We start from the raw sequence: 20,871 nt of genomic DNA, 5'->3' as shown, positions 1-20,871 counted from the left end.
TAATGATGTAAAGTTAACAAATCAAAGTGGCCTAACTATTGAAGAATGATGAGTAGATGATAAAAAGAAAACACACACACACAAAGCACCACACATCGATTTCTGTGTATATTCAAGCTTTCACTAATATATTTTTCTTATGGGTAAATCACAATATCACTATTGAATTTTACTCTCTCTTATATTTTACTCATTATACTTTAAATTCATTTAATTTCTTCACTGAACTTAACATAATTAGCATTTTGGTTACTCAGTTGTTTTCTCACTAAACGGAGTTACAAATGAGTTGTTTTTCTAAAACGGCATCGTTTTAACACCGTTAAATATTTAACGGCTAAGTGACTAAAAATTCTAATTATGTTAAGTTCAGTGAGAAAATTAAACGGATTTAAAGTAAAATAAGTTAAATAAGCTAGAGTGAAAAGTTTAGTGATGATTGGTGTAACCCTTTTCTTATCACCAAAGCTCTAACCATATTTAAATCGTCGTGTTTGCGTTGTACTCCACTATTTTTATTTTACTTTATAATCATATTTAAAGTTTTTTATGGTATTATATAATCTTTTACATGTTAATAATTTACGTCTCGTATTTGACTATATATTCATACTATTATTACTTTTTAGGATAAAATACATAAATGGTCCCCGGCTATAGGATGATGTTTTGTTAAGTCCTCCAAATATTAAAAGTTACAAAATGATCCTCTAACTATAGGATGTCACTTCGTTGAGTCTCTCGAGTATTAAAAGTTATAAAATGGTCACCCGACTATTCATTATATTTCAAATTCATCCTTTTCTATTAAAGATTTACGAAAGTTTGAGTTGGGCGTTAACATGCTGATTGGATATGATAAAATTTGATCTCGGAATCTCAAACGACTAACATATCTCAGTCAACATGTTAGCGTTCGGCTAGATGATTGTTAATTTTTTTAACAAAAAATGACGAGTTTGGAACTTAATGAATAATCACGTGATCATTTTGTAACTTTTAATAGTTAAAGGAGGCAATAAAGTAGCATCCTATAGTCGGGGAACATTTGTGTACTTTACCCTTTTTCATTAATCTAATATGCTTACAAGTGATAGTATATGTTCTAAAGACTTTCAACCATTTGACAACGAACGTTCAAATAGCCTACAATCTTCGATGCTCAAACTTAAAATCTCAAAGAATAAAAATTATTCTTTTAACCTTTGGGGTAGCTTGGTTCGTAAATATTTATATTATATATTATTTTATGTGTGTATTTGTCTATGTCGTATTATATTTTATATGATAATATTTTATCCAAGTTTAGGTGTTGGCCGCAGCATCCCACTGCAAAAATTGCCCTAGGTCCTACTGAATGTTTGCTTCTTTTTCTTAACAATCAAATACCCTTTTTTCTCTTTTAAATAACGTTATTAGTATTTAATTTAATAATTAATTAATTAAAAATAAAATGTTGACACATTTTTTTCTCTCCAAATTTAACAAAAAGAGGCATTCAAGATACGGTGGAAAAGGTCATTATTGGGACAGGAATTGGGACTTTTATTGTTTTAAAATATTTTGCTTTTTTATGATTTGTGTGATTAGGGTTCAAATAAAAGAATTTACAGGCAACGATCCCCACAAAATTGGTGCACCCAGAGGCAATGATTGGTAGAACTTCGGACATCTTGCACCTTTTTCTCATACCCTAGAATTTTTATGTTTTTATTCGATTTTGATTCGATCTAATATTTTATTATATTACAATCATCTTAAATATGTCTCGAATTTTATACTATATAAAAAAATTCAAAAGTCATCGATAAATAAATTAAGTTTGGTTCATTTAAACATATATTTAAGGAACAATAATAATGTTTTTACTTTTCTTTTTGAAATTTTTATTTTTATTTCTAATTTTTTAATATTTAAATATTATTTAAAAATAATTTTTATTTTTTGTTTAAAGATTAAAATAAATATTTAAAATTTAAAAAAATAATAAAAATTCAACTAAGATCATTTATCTCATTATTATTCACAAATAAATTATCATGTTAATATTATAAATTGTCTTGTTAATTCCGTAATAACTAATGAAGAGTGTATATCAATCAAACAACTATACTAATTTGGGTGATATAATTAGGGTTATCCCTAATTGCCCATCTAGCTCAGTTGGTAGAACACAATGCTCTTAACCTTGTGGTCGTGGGATCGAGTCCTACTGAGGGCAATTCATAACGGAGGTCTTTCACGAAAGTTGTTCTCAACCTGACGTTGGGGGCATCCTACTACCCTACCTTCCCCTTACTCCGTTACATATGGAAATAGGGTCAGATAATTTTTAATTAGGGCTATCCCTAGACTAACTTGAAATGATTAAAGAAAGAAATGATTTGTTTCGGCATCCCCTAGAGTAGTTTTATTGTATGTGAGATAATTAGGGCGATAGCTCGTGGGATTAGGGCACATGATCCGCCACTTAAAGATGTGTATCAATCATTTGATTCACATTTTTATTAGCTATTACCACAACTTAATCACCGAAGCAAATTAATTAGATTTCCTAGTCAAAGCCCTCAAGTCATGTGAAATAAGCTATGATTTGTTCTATGTTATATATATATATATATATATATATATAAACTGAGTTGCTTTGACGAGTTGAGTCTAATTTTTTTCCCAATAAAATCGATAGTTCGTATAGGGAAATAAGTGTTAGTGAGTAGAAAATTAGGTAGAATTATATGTATTAATGTTTAGGATAAATATTTAAATATATTTAAAATTATAAAAAAACAATATAAAAGTTAATTCCACTTCCTAAATCGGCTGTGTGGGGTGAGCTTTAATGTTGTTTTTTTCAGGATTCTTATTCACTGAACCAAAGAAGTAGAAACAAAGAATTAAATAGCAAGAAGCCCCACAAATCAGTGTAATTCAAAGCATTGAAAAAACAAATAAAAGCTTGAATCTCTCTTTGATCCTCGCACTCTTCAAGGCTCCTGTTCTCCTCGTCCTCCATATCTTAAAGCAAGTTATGGCAACAAGAAGAACCTCTCAAGACACCTCCAAAAGGCACTTCCTTTGGACCATAAAAGTCGGAGCCGAAGAAAACCAAGTACGGTCGTCCAAGTCCGACGAAGAAGAGACCAACGGAAGAAGAGCAGCTCTTAAAACCCATGCAGTTTCTTTGCCGACACCGCGGAAGAAGAAGCTTCCTTCAGCCGCCTCGGTTTCCATCGCCAGGCTTCGATCCGTCGTGTCGGATTTTCGGAGGAGCCGTTCGGGGCTGCTGTTCGGCCTCGGTTCACGAGTGGTCGGCACTCTCTTCGGTTACCGCCGTGGACACGTCCGTTTCGCTTTGCAGAGAGAACCCAATTCCCCACCGGCGTTCCTCGTCGAACTCGCCTCGCCGATAAGCGGCCTGGTTCGAGAAATGGCGTCTGGGTCGGTCAGGATCGCCCTCGAGTGCGATAAACGCAGAGAAGGAGATCGTAACGTGAGATTACTCGAAGAGACAGTGTGGAGAACTTACTGCAACGGAAAGAAATGCGGGTTCGCAACCAGGAGAGACGTCGGAGCTAATGAACGTTCAATTCTTAAAGCCGTGGAACCAATCTCCATGGGAGCCGGAGTTCTACCGGCGACCGAAGCCGAAGGTGGTGAACTTATGTACATGAGAGCTACGTTCGAGAGAATCGTGGGGTCGAGAGATTCCGAAGCTTTTTACATGATGAATCCCGACAGCAACGGTGCTCCTGAACTTAGTGTTTATTTGCTTAGAGTTTGATGCTTCCGCCATGGAAGATCTGAGAGCTAATCTTCTAGTTTCTGTTCAAGGATTGCTTTGTAGGGGAGAAATTGAGTGGGAGGAGGGAAATTACATTATAACATGTTGAGGACGGTAGGTGGGGGGTCTTAAAGCTGTGTATATGTATAACTTTGTTTTATTTAGTAATGAGGCACTAAACTTAATTGATGTAATATATATTCGGGTAAGCTGCGTGTTTAACGAAAAACTAAATATTGTCTTTTGGTTTTGAAAAAATTAAAAATTTAGGTATTAAAACAAATCAAAATTAATAATTCATATACTAAATGCACAACGTACACTATATGATTTCTTAATATTATCTATATTTGAATGATTTGTTGATTAATTTAGATCAAATATTATAACAAATTATTATAAAAATCGATTATTTTAATTTAATTATATTAATTCAACATCATTAAACTCTTGATATTAATTTAAGAAACTCAACATCATAACTTTTAGGTAAATTTTAGTCTGTTTTAGTATCTAAACTTTTAATTTTTTTAAAACTATACCTGATGTTTAGTCTTTGTTTCATTTTAGTACCCGTCGTTAAAAACTTAACGCGTTTAGTACCTAAACTATCAGTTTTGGTTCGTTTTAGTACCTAAACTTTCAATCTTTTCAAGACTTAATGTAAAAATTTTGAACAAGTGTGCTAAAATGAAACAAAAACTAAACTTTAAGTATGATTTTGAAAAATTAAAAATTTAAGTACTAAAATTAACCAAAACTAATGGCTTAGGTATTAAATACAGAATTTACCCTAATAAATAAAGGTATAACAACATAACATGATTGAATAGATTTAAATATTTATTAGAAATAATATTGATTTTCAAAAAAGGATGGTGTTTACACAGGGAATAAGGGGGGGGGGGACCATCAAAAGAGCCTAACACAAACTTATATATTTTGGGTTAATATGTGGAAAAAGAAACGCCTAGAAAATCCATGGACAACTTGGCCATTATAGATGAAAATTCACTGAAACTAATAACACCATCCCCATCGAAATCCGCTTCTCTCATCAACTCCCTCAGCTCCTTGTGCGCCAATGGATGGCCCATTTTGGCCATGCAACCGGCGAGCTCCACCGCCGTGATGAACCCCTTTCCGTCACGGTCGAACAACCACAAAACCTCCATGAGCTCTCCTTCGTTCACCGTTATCTCTCGTTTAAATGTAAGCAGTATAGCGCTCACCAGCTCGTCGGATTCCAACGGCATCGAATTCCACCGCACCGTTGCCGTTGGAATCCATGCTGGCTAGCAGGACACGGATCTGATCGCCCGACAGCTTCACCCCCAGCGACCGGAGCAGGGCCGCCAGCTCGAGCTCGGTGAGACTGCCGACAGAATCCATGTCGAACCTTGTGAAAATCTCCTCCAACTCCCTCAGTTGATCAACTCGTAATGCCACCATATTTATTATATTTGAGAAATTATCTTTTTAATCCTAGAATATACATATAATAGTCTTGGTACTAAGTTTTGGAGGGGCTCAACTAAAATTAAAAAAATATATTAAAGGGATTTGATGAAAATATCTAATAAAAAAATTTAGATTTTTTATGGGGCCAAATTAAAATATTTAAAAACCTAAAGTTCTTATGAAATTTTCTCAAAAATTTAAAGTGACTAAAATAAAATTTTTAAAACTTCTTAAAGAATTTAAAGAAAATTTCCCAAAAGCTTAGACCTTCAATCTCCCATCATAATCCGTCTCTGGTACCACATGGTTATTAGAGTGAAAATACAAGAGTGATTAATAAAATATACCATTTTATTTTTTTAAAAAAATAAATTATAAATATAGTCTTATCATGCAACTGAGATTCGCTTGTTGCATTATGAAAGAATCAAGTTCATCTGCAAATTTTGAGTGCAATTCCTTGGATTTCCCTGTAAAAGTTTCTACAACACAGCACAGCTAGAATCATCCACCGGAGAAGGGAATCCGGGAAGCAGCTTCCCAAGTCGGACAGATCAAGGGTTGGCTCTTAACAGGAAGCAACCTCCGAAATCCGGCATAATAACTTGATTTAAGTTGTCTTAACTAAAATCGATTGGTGAGTTACAGAGCAGTTCGTCGGAGAAGGCCTCGAGTAGCTCTAGAAGTTTAAGAGCCTTTTTCACTTAGGTTAAGCTTACTCTATACTACTTTTAGGGACCACATTTAAATTATTTTAGTATATTTTGCATAATTTGCAAAATTAGAAAGATTTAACGGTTTTTGGACTAATTTTGTTGTGAAAATGTTACTTTGATGCTGCAGGTGTTGTTGTGAGTCGTTGCGAAGCAGGATTGTTGAACCGTAACTATAGAATGTAGCAGTTGATGAATCACTTGGAGGTTAGAGGAATTGTCTAGAATCGAACAATTGTTCATTCACACTATAAAAGACTGGAAAATAAAGGAACAATCCTATTATTGGAGGATGCTTTGACCTTTGAGGATTATAAAAATAACATCCCCCCATACTTTTCAGACCTCCTACTGCCTTCTACTCCTAATTTTGAACTCCAGAAGGAGAAAACCTTTATTTGTCTAAGTTGAATGATATATTCGTAGATGATGCTAAACTTGGGTGTTAATTTACTATATATTTTTAGAAAATACATGTTGGTTTAACTACAAGCGCATAAAAGAGCAACCAGGTATAAAACTACAAGCGCATAAGAACTAGCATTAAGAGCAATTAGCATAAACACGGTTAGGACTTACTTTTTGCCTTCAACGTCCACACCGTGAACCAAAAATTCGTCCGCGTATCCGGAAACGAAGCTCAATACTTCCTCATCAAGATAGACATTGCTGAATTTTTGCCACCGGTCGGTGACGATGGCATATTTGTCATCCTGCAATTGAAACCAGCATCTTATGATTTAAACAACAGCCAAAATCAAAAGCCAGCATTCAATCTACTCGGTGGATAACAGTCGGAAGTAAGGGAGGAGAACAATATAGAATGTTTCTGGCAACACTCGTATTCGAAAGAGATTTGCAGAATACAGAAATATTTCCCACCTTCTTTCTGCAGCTAAGGTCCAACACGAGTCTCTTCTTCCCAACAACATTGACGATACTTTTGAGCCTTTAAAGGTCTATTTGCCCATTGTTAAATACATACTGTAACAAATCCAACAAGAAAATATACACGAGATTAGGCGAGCGTGTTTTCTCTAAGCGAACCCCGTATTATGTCAGGATTCAAAGCCTTGCAACTAGCAATGTTAAAGTTCGATAAACATACTGAAGTAACAATGACACGGCTGGCTCCTTCGTCAATGTAACTCAAACAATTATCCAAATTGATCCCACCTACTACTTGCAAGCCACCTAGATTTTTTTCCAATCATTGCAATACGTGCAACAGAGGGAAGGTCGGTAAGTATTAAACAAATTACCGAAGATATAGAACAAAGACGAGACAACCACTCACGAGAAACTCCATTCAAGATTACATAACCAATAGAAGGTACACAATAAACCAAGATTGGCATTTATCCTTCAAAGTTTTCACAATGATATCGAGCACGGTTACACCAGAGAAAGAAAATTAAGCCCCAGGTATTATAAGAACATTGCACTCAAAAGATAAATTTCAACAACTTGTACCGACACCAAACTAGTCTGCAGTTATAAGCTAAGAATACCAGAATTACTATGGAATAAAGCGAAACACTGCATCTAAAGGTCTCAATTTACCTAAGAATAGCCTGGCATTTACAAATGAAAACAAAGTTCCAACAAATTAGTATTGTCAATTAACTGACTGCTCCTATTGTGGTAAAGCATCTATCTTCAAACAAAGTACTATAACCGGGATAAACCGATCACAGAATGCGAAACTTAAATGTAAGCGTTTACCAGGATATGCACGCAATGCTTCAATGGCTGCTGCTTGGCTTAGAGGATCAGCTCCAAGCATGATTACATGACCACCCATTAGTCCTTCTTTGTACAACTCCACAAACTCGGCTGCGGACTTATGCGATTCGAAATTGGTTACAAGGGTTGATCCATCCTCCTTTGAATCTAAAAGAGTCGACCCAAAAATTTACTTCACTTTCCCCTGGTAATAGATCATATTGTAGGTGTTAAGAACTACAGAGAAATTTCAAAGCCAATCTCACACAAGCACCAATACACGATTATGACTGTTACTCCATAGAAATGTCATAATAAAATATCATGTAAAGAGTATGAGCTTTCTGAAACCAAAAGCGAACAAAAATCATTACTTTGTACTGAATTTACCTTGTGAGTATCAATGCAAGGTCGAAAACTGACAGCGCAGCGAACAGGGGAACGGCAAGATTCTGCAAGAAAATTTTGGTTAGATTCGAGAAACCCAGCAAGGAAAAATTGTAAGGAGTCGGAGAAATACTGAAACTAAGTGAAGGGATGGCGGGTCTGGGAAATGGAAGGTTGGTAAAGCCATAAAACGAAGACTTGAAATTGCTGCCATGGGAAATGCTACTACTCAGCTCCCTTATCGAACAACTCCCATGGAGGCTGCTGCTTCTCATCTTTGAAATCCCCCTTTTCTTAGAATTTTCACAAAACCCCTCGGCCTAGACGAAGACTGAAGAGGAAATTTTTTGGGATTTAATCTATTTGCCAGTTTGATCGTATACTTTCATTCCGTATAGAATAAAAATGAATATTAGGCTCGAACTTAATGGATTATAATCTCATTTGACTTATAGGATAGTTTTTGAAGTTTAGGTTTGGGCTGAATTGAATCGGGTATTTTGAAGGATAACATCGGGTTTGGGTCGGATTTAATATTATTGTAAAAAAATATCTGATTCGATTTAAAAATAACATTATAATTGACATTTATATATTTAGGGATAATTGTTATAATACTTTTAATCCATAATTTTTTAATTAAATTTTTATTTTACCTAATAAAAATATAAATTATATATATGAGCAAATGTGTCAAATTGGATGCAAATTTAACTTCGAAGTTGGATTCAAATTTTTAACTTACAAATTAGGTCGAGCTTCAGATCAAATGAAATCTTCTTATTATATTTAAGTCGGGTTTCAAGTCAAATGAAATCTTCTTATTATATTTAAATTAGGCCGAGTGACTTGTGTTATACTCAAGTCAATTAAGCCAAAAACTTGACCCATTGACATCCTATAACAATGTGAATATTCTTTAAAAAAAACAATTTGAAGAATTTGAGTCTAAAAATTTATCCATAAATATGAATCTATTTTTTACCTATTAATAATGAATTCTAATATCATATTATCACCTATAGGTTCTCTAATATTGTCACTTAGAATGAGTTGAAGAGTCGTTATGGTGTTCCGAATTAGCAAAGGTAAATGAGTATAGACCTGAATAAATAAAAAAGGTTGTGAGAGTTGGAAGATCTTGGCTCTTCCTTAAATAAGGGTTTATATGGTTTAAGCTTATATCCCAATATGACGTGATCGACAAGAGTTGGACAACCTAAGAGAGGACTTTAAAAGTGAAATGTCAAAGACTCAAAGCAATAAACAGGTAGGCAACAAGATATTATCACACACACGCACGGGAGCACACACATATATATATGTGTATATCGTCTACGTCTTCTTCAGTTCTGCTAGAAATTCTTCAAGATCATCCAACTTCGCATTAGAAAGGCCTGCATTTCAATGAGAGAACACGAAAACTACATTACAAGACAGGCAGGGAATACAGGGATCTAGTAAGTGTGCACATACTGACACAAAATTGTACCGTTCTTTGAATTTGCGGTGAAGTAATCAGTAAGCGAGCTGCATACCCTCTCCCCTCCTTCGTGTTTCATTTTTTCCGCCTTTCTGGTGTTGAATTCCGACATCTTGACACGGAGTTCGGTCACAGTTTGCATCATTTCTGCAGAAAGAGTGAATATCATGACGAGCAGGATAGTTTCTTGAAAACTAATGCTTCAAAAATCAAACATCATGTGTTAAAAAGATATGAGAAACGAATTGATGAAACCACTCTTTGCAACAAAAGTCGTTTCCAAGTCTTAGTTCAAAGGCTTGTGACAAAGTTTTCTAGATTAACTAAAGGCTCAGACTGGTTGCATAATAAAACTAACCCTAAAGTTAGGCAACTTGTGGCAGTGTTGCAGGCTGATTCAAGAATTGATGCATGAAAGAAACTGCCTCTGTTACTTGGACTATGTATATGGTCATTGAATGGCCATATAAAAATAACCATGCCGGGATATGTCAGACACGATAGCTGGATACGAGTATTTTAAGAAAAATGAAGATTCAAAGCAACATAAACAACTATCAAAGTAGTCAAGAGAACTCAGTTACCAATGTATTTTGAGAGCTTCTTTGGTGCTTGGATGATATTAGATGGGAAAAGTTTCTTATTTCAATCTATAAATGACACCATCTCTAATCTTCAATAAATAAATAGATCGGATAGTTGGACTGTTTACCCATGGATAGGATTTACATCATCCAAGAGGATTAATTGAATCCCACGATGATGGGAATATGGAAAATAAGAGGAGCAACTTTATTTTGCATACCAACATGCATGAAAATAAGATAAATAAGACAAAAACGCTCATCATTTCTGCACTATGCCAAGCAATGCATACCAAATCCAACCTGAATAGTTTATATGTGCACATTATTACCGGAACAAACATGAAGTAAAAATAGAAAAGAAGATGCAAGCAGACAGGCTTCTATACTAAGCTACGCTACTTCTTGTCCCCTAGTTTTCACACGTACAACATCTAAAAGAGAATGCCGTTTCTTGTGCAAGCAAAGCATTAACTTGCCAACAGCTGCACAGTCTGTTGGTTAGAGATGTTGGATCATCAACTCCAACAGCTAGGGCTCAAAGTCTGAAAACTTAACAGTTCAAATACCAAAAGGCACTATCTCACTGATATAATGCAGTACTAGGCAACTTAAAGTACCTTGGAACATGACATGCGCAGAGGAGTCTTCATATAATTGCAGTGTCTCACTAATAAGTTCAGTACAATGCACTCTTGAAGCAGACTGTTTTTCCGATTCTTTAAGTTCACTGTTGAGCTTATCAGTCTCTGCCCCAACCTATGGAGAAGTTTTCGTTTAGACAGATTCGATAGAGGGGAAAATTTCATGCAAATATACATTCGGAAACATTGACACACACATATATATATATATATGTATGTATGTATTAAGAATCCCTCTCACCAATGTAAGTTTTTTCCTTAATGAATCCAACTCTGCATCCACATCTGGTTCAGATAGAGCATCTTGAATCATTGAAGAACTAGCAAGTAGCTCATCCTAGAAAGGAGAACGGAAGAGAATTCACAGTAATAACTAAAATAAAGAAAATTTTAACAAGGTATAAATAAAGTACAGCAATTTTTTAACAAGCTAAGCGTGCATTTATGAAGAGTTTTCCATCTTTTTTCTTTTTTTTATAGACTTCAGTATTTTGCTAGCACATAGCAATTTTTCAACATCTTTTGCTTTTGACGATTTTCATGATATGCATTTTTATTTTTTTCTCAATTTCACGACTATGAAGATGGTTATTGTCTAGTAGTTGCCTCTTGCCAATCCTATTAAAAGACAGACCATTGAGATTGCAATTTTCTGTAACAAATATTAACTTGACTATCCCTACTTTCCTAATTCTACGTTTGGAAATATACTTTTGAGAATCTGGATTTAGATTTCATTTGTTCTATAAATTGTGAGATTGAAATATATATCATGTATAAATTAATTAAGATTCAAAATGATTATGAATTTAAAGATGATTTTTTAGACACGCATACATAAATTATAGAATCAGAAATAACCCTAGGAACTTCAAATAACTGCTAAATAGGCATCTCACAAATCCATGTTCATGGATATTATAATTACATGTATTTTATTACATGAATTCGCTACTTTGAAATTCAAGTTCCCAAAGCAACCTAAATGTGAATTCCAACTCTGTAAATGATTCTATGCATCTATGTTATATCATAACAAACAACTACACATCCCTAGTATCAAAAAGGAACAAAGAAAAAGCTTCATGTCTCTCCAATAGGTTAGTCTCTGTTTTGTCTAGCATTCTATACATTTACACTATTTAAGTAATAAAGTTGACATGCATGATGCAACAATAAAACCCAATTCTCAACATGTAAGGATTTGCATGCAAGTTACGCTGAACACAAGTTACAGAACCATAGCTAAAACCTACATTTTTTGGTAAAGAAAAACCTTCAGGAACCGAAAAACAGTGGCGAAGACAGTACTTCTCCCACATAGCAAGCCGCTTGTCCAAACTTGATTGAATCATATTGCGAATATAATTAACTCCCTGAAAGAGGGGGGAAAGCCTAGAAAATTAGTCTGCCATTAGGAAAAGGGTCAGGTCTTTACTGTTACTATAACAGACTCAACCTTCCACACTCTTCGAAATATGACAAAATTGTTACTTTTCCTGCATTTCCTAATACTCCACAACTATGTTTATGTAGTCTTCATTCAAGAATATGAAGGAAAAACTATGAATACAGGCTTGAATTCAACAAATAAAAAAAAGCAATCAACATGTGATACATGATTAACGAAATTAACTCATCTAAATTTTCAACTTAAAGCAAATTAATATGTGCAGCAACTATTATTAACAAAATTCTCAAACCTATAAATCACTTTCAGCTCTGTTAAGTCAATAAGTCCAAAAATCAAAATAGTAATAACTTTACTCTTTTGCAAAATGATGAAAAAAATTGCAGGTTACCTTAGTTAGATCACGCGAACGGTCAGTACCTTCGAATTTCAAGATTTTGGAAGCTTCTCTGCATGTTTTCACCAAAATTTTACAAACCTTCAACTTGAGAGAAATCACGGAGGGAAAAAGTAATAAAAAGATGAAGAGAAACCGAGAGAGGGAGAAATATACTGGAGATAGAAATCGAACGCATCGTTGAGTATATCATCGACTGTGTTCAGAGTTTCATTGACGAAAAGCTGTGGATTTAGGTTCAGAGAATCAAAAATTGCTTCGCTTTCGCTGCCTTCCATTTTTACAACTTCTCTCCCCTTTTTCTTTTAGGGTTCTTGCTTCTCACTTATCTCGAGTTCAAAATAGTTTTCACTCTAGAATTTCCCGCCAAGTCTGCTGCTGCGGCAAGTTCCAACTAATATTTTATTATTTATTTTTTTAATTTGAGGGTGAATTAAAGTAGAATTCCTTGAATTATACAAAAATATTTTTTTCTCAATTTTTTTTAAATATTACAAATTTATTATTTAATTTTTAAATGATTAGGAAATGATCACTTATAGCATCAAAATAATAATAAATTTTAATAAGCTTAAGAAATATTTTATAATAATATAATGACTTTGAAGATTCTATTGCAACAAATTAAAAAGTTTTAATAGTCGTTTATAATTATTTAAAAAATTTAATGACCATTTTACGATATTTAAAATATGACTGATCAAAATATTAAATTTTACATAATTTAATGATCTATATTATATTTTAATATTTAATCGAATAATGATTAAATTAACTTTTATATTTAATTTTTAACCGATTTATTTTCAAAAAATGAATATTTTTTAGGAATCATCTTCAAACAATACTTTTAGAATTCCATTCTACATAGTTCACTTGTTTAAAAATGTTAATATTAGGGATTCCCTCCTCCTGTTTGTTTGCTTTTGAGTTTCTTTCGTTTTTTTATAAATCATTCTTTGATTTTATTTAACTTACGATGGGACCGGTTTTAATATTAGATATAGACCGTCAGCTCTCTTTTCTCTCTCTTTTTTTAATTTTTTTAATGAGAATAATTTTATATTTGTAACACGTTTATCTATACTTTTGTGGTACGTTTTTCATTTTTTTTTCTTGAGCGTTCTTTTATTTATGTTTTCTCAGCATTGAATTTGACGTCGGCACGACTGATAAAATGACACTTATTTGAGATCTTGTTGATCCTCCCTGCTATGGACATTCGAATTAAATCTGCATGTGCGATTTTGTGTTTGTGGCGCTCGACTTTGATTTGCAGTTCTCAATGGTCTTCCAATGGCTTAATTCCCTTTTTTGGTTCGTTTGCCGATGTAATCAAATTTATTCGTATCTGTTTTTATACGAGTCTTTTGGTTGAGTTTTTTAATCTTTTCCACGTATGATCTTTTTATGATATAAAGTGACTAGTTTCAATGTGATAGGAAAATGACCAAATTATGTATTTAGTTTACGATGATAGTTATAAACTCTTAATATAATTTTGTATTATTTCACTTTTTAATAATATTAGCTCCTTCTATTAAAAAAATTGCTAATATTGAGAATCTAAAGAATGATTTCAATAACAAAGAGTAGTGTCTTTTTTTAAAATGATACAATTTCGGGCACTTTATTCTACAAATGTGCGTGAGTTTATACACATTTGAAATTAAACATGTAGGTTACATAATTTGTTTAGAAAAAGAGTTTAAGATGGAAAAAGGTTGTTAATCTAACATTACCTAAACGATGGGTAATTTAAAGCAATATATATTTAGGATGATTCTTCTATGCTCGACAAGCACGATCAGCACAACTAACGATGAGTATTATTAATTTAATTTATAAAAATTTAAAATTTTAAAGGGTTCGATGCATAATTATAAATTAGTTAAAAATTAAAGATAAAATATTTAAAATAAAGGGTAAACTATACAAGTGATCACCTAACTATTGCCCCTTTTCATTTTGGCCACCATTTTTGAAATTTTATCAATCAGGTCACTCAACTATTTAAATGTATTCAATTAAGTCATTTGTCGTTAATATTTAACGGAGAAGCTCATGTGGCAGTTAAAATATTTGCTATAATTATACATTTGGTTATTGTTTCTTATGTATTCTATCAATTTGGTCCAAATTTTAATAAATTAAATAAACATAATTGATTTTATTCTATCATATATAATAATGATATGTACGTGGAGTATTATTTAGCCATCAACCCCGTGTTTCCCATTATCAATTCAAGCACTATATCTTTCAACATGTAAATATTGATTAAACAACAGATTTTATATTCACATTAATGTGATATGTACTTTATAGAATTATTAGAAATTATACCGTCTCAAAACAATGAATTATGATAATAATAAAGAAAGTAAATATATAATAATAAAAAGTTATCATTATAAATCATTTAATTTTCCGGATTATGGAATGCGGTCAAATGGTTGAGAGTTATCTTTGAACATATATCATCTTGTATTTACTCCAAATTAATATGAATTTTAAAAGTTTTTCCTTATCACAAGTAAAGAAAGTTTCTCAACTAAAAAAAGATTAATTATGTATTTAATCACTTAAATATCACTTTAGTTCTGTTAGGTTATCTAATTATTTGTTTTTCAAAATCTTCACCAATGTTAGATTTTGATTTCATTTTTATCATCTATTGTTAAAAATTAACATAACTATTGACTTAACATTTTTATTTTTTTCATTGATTATGTGGTATTACCTTATGGTGACATGTTAATATTACCGTTAATTTTTTAACAATTATTGATGAAAATACAACAAAAAATGTATTGTAAGTGATGATTTTGAGAGAAAAAACAAGTAGTTTGGTGACTAAAATTAACCACGCCAATAATTTGGTTACTAAATATCTAGTTTACCCTATATTTTATTCAACTTGAATTTTTAGTGCAATTCTTTTTGTAAATTCTATCCTAAAATCGATTCTTTAATTTTTTTTAAATTTAGTCAATACTTTATTCTAAAAATACTTTTATAAAAAATAAAATTATAAATATATATATAAATTGTATATAATATTTAATTTTAATAAATTATAATTAGGACAAAATTAATATAATATATAAGTTACAGTGACCAAATATGTAATTATATAAAATATTTTAACAACCACATCAATTTCTCTATTAAATATTAACGACAAGTAACTTAATTGAATGTATTTAAATAATTGAGTGATATGATTGACAAAATTTAAAAATGGTGGCCAAAATGAAAAATGGCAATACTTAGGTATTTATCATTTATTTTAAATAATTTACCTTTAATTTTTTTAACTAAATTATAATTATACTTCGAGTCATTTAGAATTTAAATTTTTATAAATTAAATTAATAGTACTTATCTTTAGTGGTGTTTGTCATAAAATTTTCCGTATATACATTAAAAGGAGACAGAACGAAGCCATGTTCTATATAAATTATTTTTCAATTGTGACCCTAGGAGTATACGTAATATATAGTTTCAATATTCAAAATTAAGATGTCACGTCGGCTCAAAAATGTTAAGTGGCATTATCATTAGAGGAATAAATATGTGTTGTGTTTCTTTTTAATTAATTTTTTTAAATAACATTTCAATTAGGGAAGGCAATGGGTTGGGTTGGGTTTTTGGGCCACCCGACTCGATCTGAGAAGAAAAGGTCCTCCATATGTGATTCGATCCGACGAAATTAAGGTTTAACCCGACCCGACCCGAATATATGACTTAGAAATCCGACCCGAAATAATAAAAAAATATTTTTACTCAAAAAAAAATAGTGACTTAATTGAAAAAAGTTATATATAGAGGGGTATTATTGTAATTGTCCCTAAATATATAGGGTAAAATTATATATATATATATATTTTGATTCGGGTCGAATTTTTTTCACCCTAAACCCGACCCGAACGTGAATTTTTTTTAAAAAAAATCTTATCCGATCGGGTCAGATTGGAACTCGATCAGATTCGGGTTGAATTGCCATCCCTAATTTCAATGAGGCACAGTTTGTTAAAAATACAAAGGATAAATCAAACTGATTTGCATTTGAGTTGCAGAACAAGGATAGGTTCTTTATGAGCTGTGTTATAATGACGAGGAAATATGAGTATAGTATATATACATCTCTCTTAAAGATAAAATTTAATTTAAATTTTATATAGTCCGTACTTGAAAAGCTTTGATATTTTCATTTTCTAAAAAAATATAAAAAGTAAATAAAATGCTAAAAGCACCCAAAGGAGGAGGAATATATTTATTTTTTTCAAACAAAAAACAGTAGGAAGCATGTGAAATCGGATTTTAGCGACAAGAGAAACATACACTTGTCCTAGATAGAGCTGGGCCACGTCTCGTATGTTAAAACCACTCAAAAGGGTTGATTAATGTTAAATTTGATCGTTGATGGTCGATGATTTTTTTTTCAATTTCTAAATCAATTAATTAATCGAATTAATTAAAATTATTAAATATTTAATATAGCGTATATATTATTTAGATTTATGGGAGTTTAAATTTCGGTTTAATTTAATTAATCGACTGAATTAATTAAATAAATAAATAATATTAAATATTTAATTTATAATATATATTATTTATAAATTTGGATTAATTAAGTTAAACGACCAATTAACCGAACTTAGTTCAGTTTAATTGAATTTTGAAAAAAAAACAATTTGGTTAAATATTAAAGGATATTTTGATTGAACGGTAAATTATGATTAACATTTTAAATTATGTATATTTTCTTTAAATAATATTTTGATTTAAATTTAAAAACAATAAAAGTTTGCATTAAATAAAAATATGCAAGCCTTGTTTTACAATAAATTCAATTATGTTGTGAAATCTTTGAGATCTATTTTTTTTAATGTTGAATTTTTAATTAGAGGAAGAAAGGGGCGAGAGAAGAGGCATAATCATAAACGACAGGAGAGATGGGAGAGTATGTCACATGCCCCCACTAAGTGGGTTGAAAGGCCCAAAGAGTAGGGTCCATTGGACGTTCCTCTCTCCCACCACCCCACGTGACACCGTCACGAGAAAGATGAAAGCCCCCAGTGACGCACTCCACTTGCTCTCCACTAACCCTATTTTTTCTTTGGGCTGCTTGAATGACCATCCAACTATAGGATTTGTATCAAAATGGATATCATTTTTAAAATTGTATCAGTACGAGCACTAAATTATTTAAATAATTTCAATATAACCACCTGTATATTCAATCAATTTGGTCCTAATTTTAATTTAATTTACTAAAATAACCATACAATCAGGAGGTGGCATGATACCAACCCCATAGTCGATGGTCATTTAAGTAGTTTACACTTTTTTCTTTTTCCCTCCTATAAAATCTATCCAATCATGCTATTTTATTTTCTTAATTTTTTTCATTCACAATATTTTTAATATTTAAATTTTTTATTTTACTTACAAAATATAATATTCCATCCTCCTAATTAATTAATAGTTAATAATATGTAAATTTATTTGATTTTATAGTATTCTATTTATTATATCAATAAAGATACAGCAAATTTTAAAATCAGCAGATAGATTTAAAACATAAAATATTAGGGTAAAATACACAAATGATACTCAATAATAAGATATTATTTAATAAATAATATCTTATATTTGATGACCATTTGTATATTTTACCCAAAAATATTAATATTTTATTTAATATTATTTTTATAAATATGATACTAAAGAAAAAGTTCACAAAAAAATCATACGTCTAGTAAATTGCCGCTGCCCAATTCCCTCGACGGCACTACAGAAGATAAAAACGGAAAGGAAGAGGGGACCCCACCGCACGAGATGAGGACAGCTGAACGACAGGGGATGGGCGCACGTGAGTAATTGCCGATTTCTCAATCATCCCGTCTTACGTGTTTGTCTCACGTGCTACTCGAAACACGTAAGACCCACAGTAAATTGAATATACGTAATTTTACAATTATTTAAACGTATGTTTAATTTTTTTTTTAATTTTGATTCTTTTTTATTCGTAAATTATTTGAATATGACTATCTGATTGAATTTAAATTAAAAATCTCCTTTTATATTTAAATTTGTTAAAATTTAACATTTGAATTCATAAATTATTTAAATTTGTTAAAATTTAACATTTGAATTCATAAATTATTGAAATTTAGAGCAAGTAAAAGACAATATATGTTCAAAAATAACTTTCAATTATTTTATATTAAACGCTCACACCTCTAACATTATATGTGTTCGAACCTATAACCTCAACAAATAAAAACAATTCTTTTACCACTGAGGTTACTTAATTCGTATTAAATTTAGAGTACTTATGAAAAATAAATGGCGAATTCCACGCCATCTTAGTTAGATCATCTGTCACTTTGTACATTCTCGAGATACAAAACGAAACAACAAATTTTAATTTTAATTTCAATTTCAATCAATAAGAACTGCAAAGTAAGAGAACATAATATTACCATATTATACGTCTTAATGATAATCTCGTGCAAATAGTACATAGCCCCTCTTAAATATCCCAAAACTTAGCATCTAGTACCGAACATATCTCGATGGTCTTCGAGTAGTCGATTATCCAATCTCTCAACTCTCAAGTGTGATCGTAAAAGACCTTTCTCAATTTTATTATTATTATTATTATTATTATTATTATTATTATTATTATTATTATTATTATGCATGGAAACAGATAAAACAGAAAGCTACATTAGCTAGTCACTCTATTATCTGCAGACGGTAACTTCCCTGTCGTAGTCCACTGCAACGGCCTCCGGTGGATGCTGGTAGAACCGAATTCCGAATTCTGCCGGTCTAGCAATCTTCGCCATTCCATCGGCAATAGTATTGCCTTGTCTCGGATGTTGGAAAACTATCCTCCAATTTCCCTTTGATTAAATCCACAATGGGTGGAACCAGCGATGAGCTTCCCCACCCACTTCCTTCCTCCTTCAACACGTTAATTGCTTCCCTACAGTATGTTTCAACAATAACAGCTGGTAGTGGCAAATCCCAGGCCACCTTTAAGCCTCTAAATTTAAATATATTTTTTATCTTTCTCGAATTTGGTCTGAAAATTTAATTAAAAATTTATTTGACTCAAATTAATACTATAACTTTTATTTTTTCCACAAATTTTATAATCAAAATAGAAAAAATAAATAAAATTAACAGCATAAGATTAAAATACAATTTAAATTGATACCAGGAATTTTTTATATTAAAAAAATTATATGCAATAAAATATAAATACGCAAAATAAATATTTCTATAATCATTTTAAAGTGGGAAGTGTTATTCTTAAACTCAATTTTGATTGAGTTCAAATATTCTTAAAAATCAATTGGATCCATTCAAAACTTTGATTTTATTTAAAATAAATTATTTTATTTAAAATAAATTTTTTATTTGATCGGGTCGTATCAAAATTTGTCAAGTAAGATTTTTACTTTGAGATTTTCTTAAAGTGTTATAAAAATAATTATAACAACCTCGCACAAACCAAATTATCTTAATGGATAAATGAATTATTGTTATTCTTATAGGTCTCAGATGTTCAAGTACCAACAATTTGCAGTATGAATGATTGAGCGTTATTTATCAAATAATTAAAATATTTAGAAGATATATTACTTTATAATCATCATAACTTAATCAAAAAATTATAATAATACCTATGGTTGCAAGCAATGTAATTAGAGATACACATGGGTCGAGTCAGATTTTCGGTCCACCCGACCCGATCCAAAAATTATAAATCTTCAACCCGACCTAAAAAATATATGCATTTTACACAACCCGAACCGACCTAATTTTCTTAGATAAAATCCGAATACGACCCAACCGACCAGAAATAATATGTTCAGTAAAAAATATTATTATTATTCAATAAAAATAGGGATCTAATTGAAAGAAAAATAATATATAGATGGGTATTATTGTAATTATTCGTAAATATATAAGATAAAATTATAATTTTTCAGGTCGGGTTAGATATTTTTCACCCTGAAACTGAGTCTGACCTGACCCAAACATAACTTAAAAAAATTGACTCACCTGACCCCGAATTTTTTTTAAAAATTTGACCCGATCGAGTCTGGTTAGGTCGGATTCGATCCCATGCCCATCTCTAAATGTAATCCACTACAACTATAATCAATTGATATTTTAATTAAAAATAATTATATAAATATATTTAAATTATTAATTTAAATAATAAATTATAATTTTTTATTTAAATTATTAATTTAAAA

General features: G+C 31.3%; 2 protein-coding genes and 2 pseudogenes across 2 annotated transcripts; 1 reads left to right on the top strand and 3 right to left on the bottom strand.

Moving 5' to 3' along the window:
- The first annotated feature begins 2,947 nt into the window (after window positions 1-2,947).
- LOC120200032 (protein MIZU-KUSSEI 1-like) lies at window positions 2,948-3,948 on the top strand. The gene has a single exon (XM_039200979.1). The coding sequence runs from the start codon at window positions 3,029-3,031 to the stop codon at window positions 3,779-3,781; it is 753 nt and encodes a 250-aa protein (XP_039056910.1). The 5' UTR covers window positions 2,948-3,028; the 3' UTR covers window positions 3,782-3,948.
- Window positions 3,949-4,603: 655 nt separating this feature from the next.
- On the bottom strand, window positions 4,604-5,233 carry LOC120200044 (annotated as a pseudogene).
- A 1,236-nt stretch (window positions 5,234-6,469) lies between these two features.
- Window positions 6,470-8,469, bottom strand: LOC120200031 (annotated as a pseudogene).
- An 890-nt stretch (window positions 8,470-9,359) lies between these two features.
- On the bottom strand, window positions 9,360-12,897 carry LOC120200030 (protein MIS12 homolog). The gene is made up of 7 exons (XM_039200978.1): window positions 12,743-12,897; window positions 12,581-12,638; window positions 12,035-12,154; window positions 11,020-11,115; window positions 10,755-10,893; window positions 9,560-9,697; window positions 9,360-9,464 (listed from the first exon to the last, which is right to left on the bottom strand). Exons 1-7 carry the CDS (start codon window positions 12,862-12,864, stop codon window positions 9,403-9,405), a joined length of 735 nt encoding a protein of 244 aa, XP_039056909.1. The 5' UTR covers window positions 12,865-12,897; the 3' UTR covers window positions 9,360-9,402.
- Between the last annotated feature and the right edge of the window lie 7,974 nt (window positions 12,898-20,871).

Source organism: Hibiscus syriacus, unplaced genomic scaffold (assembly GCF_006381635.1).
Source record: "Hibiscus syriacus cultivar Baekdansim isolate YM2019G1 unplaced genomic scaffold, ASM638163v2 tig00005929_pilon, whole genome shotgun sequence".
Taxonomy (NCBI): Eukaryota; Viridiplantae; Streptophyta; class Magnoliopsida; order Malvales; family Malvaceae; genus Hibiscus; species Hibiscus syriacus.
The sequence above is the reverse complement of the archived record's forward strand: the minus strand, read 5'-3'. Positions and strand labels throughout refer to the sequence as shown.

Bases quoted from the DNA above. Each gene is read 5' to 3' on its own strand.
- LOC120200032 (XM_039200979.1), top strand. From the start codon at position 3,029: ATGGCAACAAGAAGAACCTCTCAAGACACCTCCAAAAGGCACTTCCTT.
- LOC120200030 (XM_039200978.1), bottom strand. From the start codon at position 12,864: ATGGAAGGCAGCGAAAGCGAAGCAATTTTTGATTCTCTGAACCTAAAT. The intron at 12,639-12,742 runs GTATATTTCTCC...GAAAACATGCAG, and splicing joins GCGTTCGATTTCTATCTCCA to AGAAGCTTCCAAAATCTTGA. The intron at 11,116-12,034 runs GTAGGTTTTAGC...TCTCCTTTCTAG, and splicing joins GTTTTTCTTTACCAAAAAAT to GATGAGCTACTTGCTAGTTC.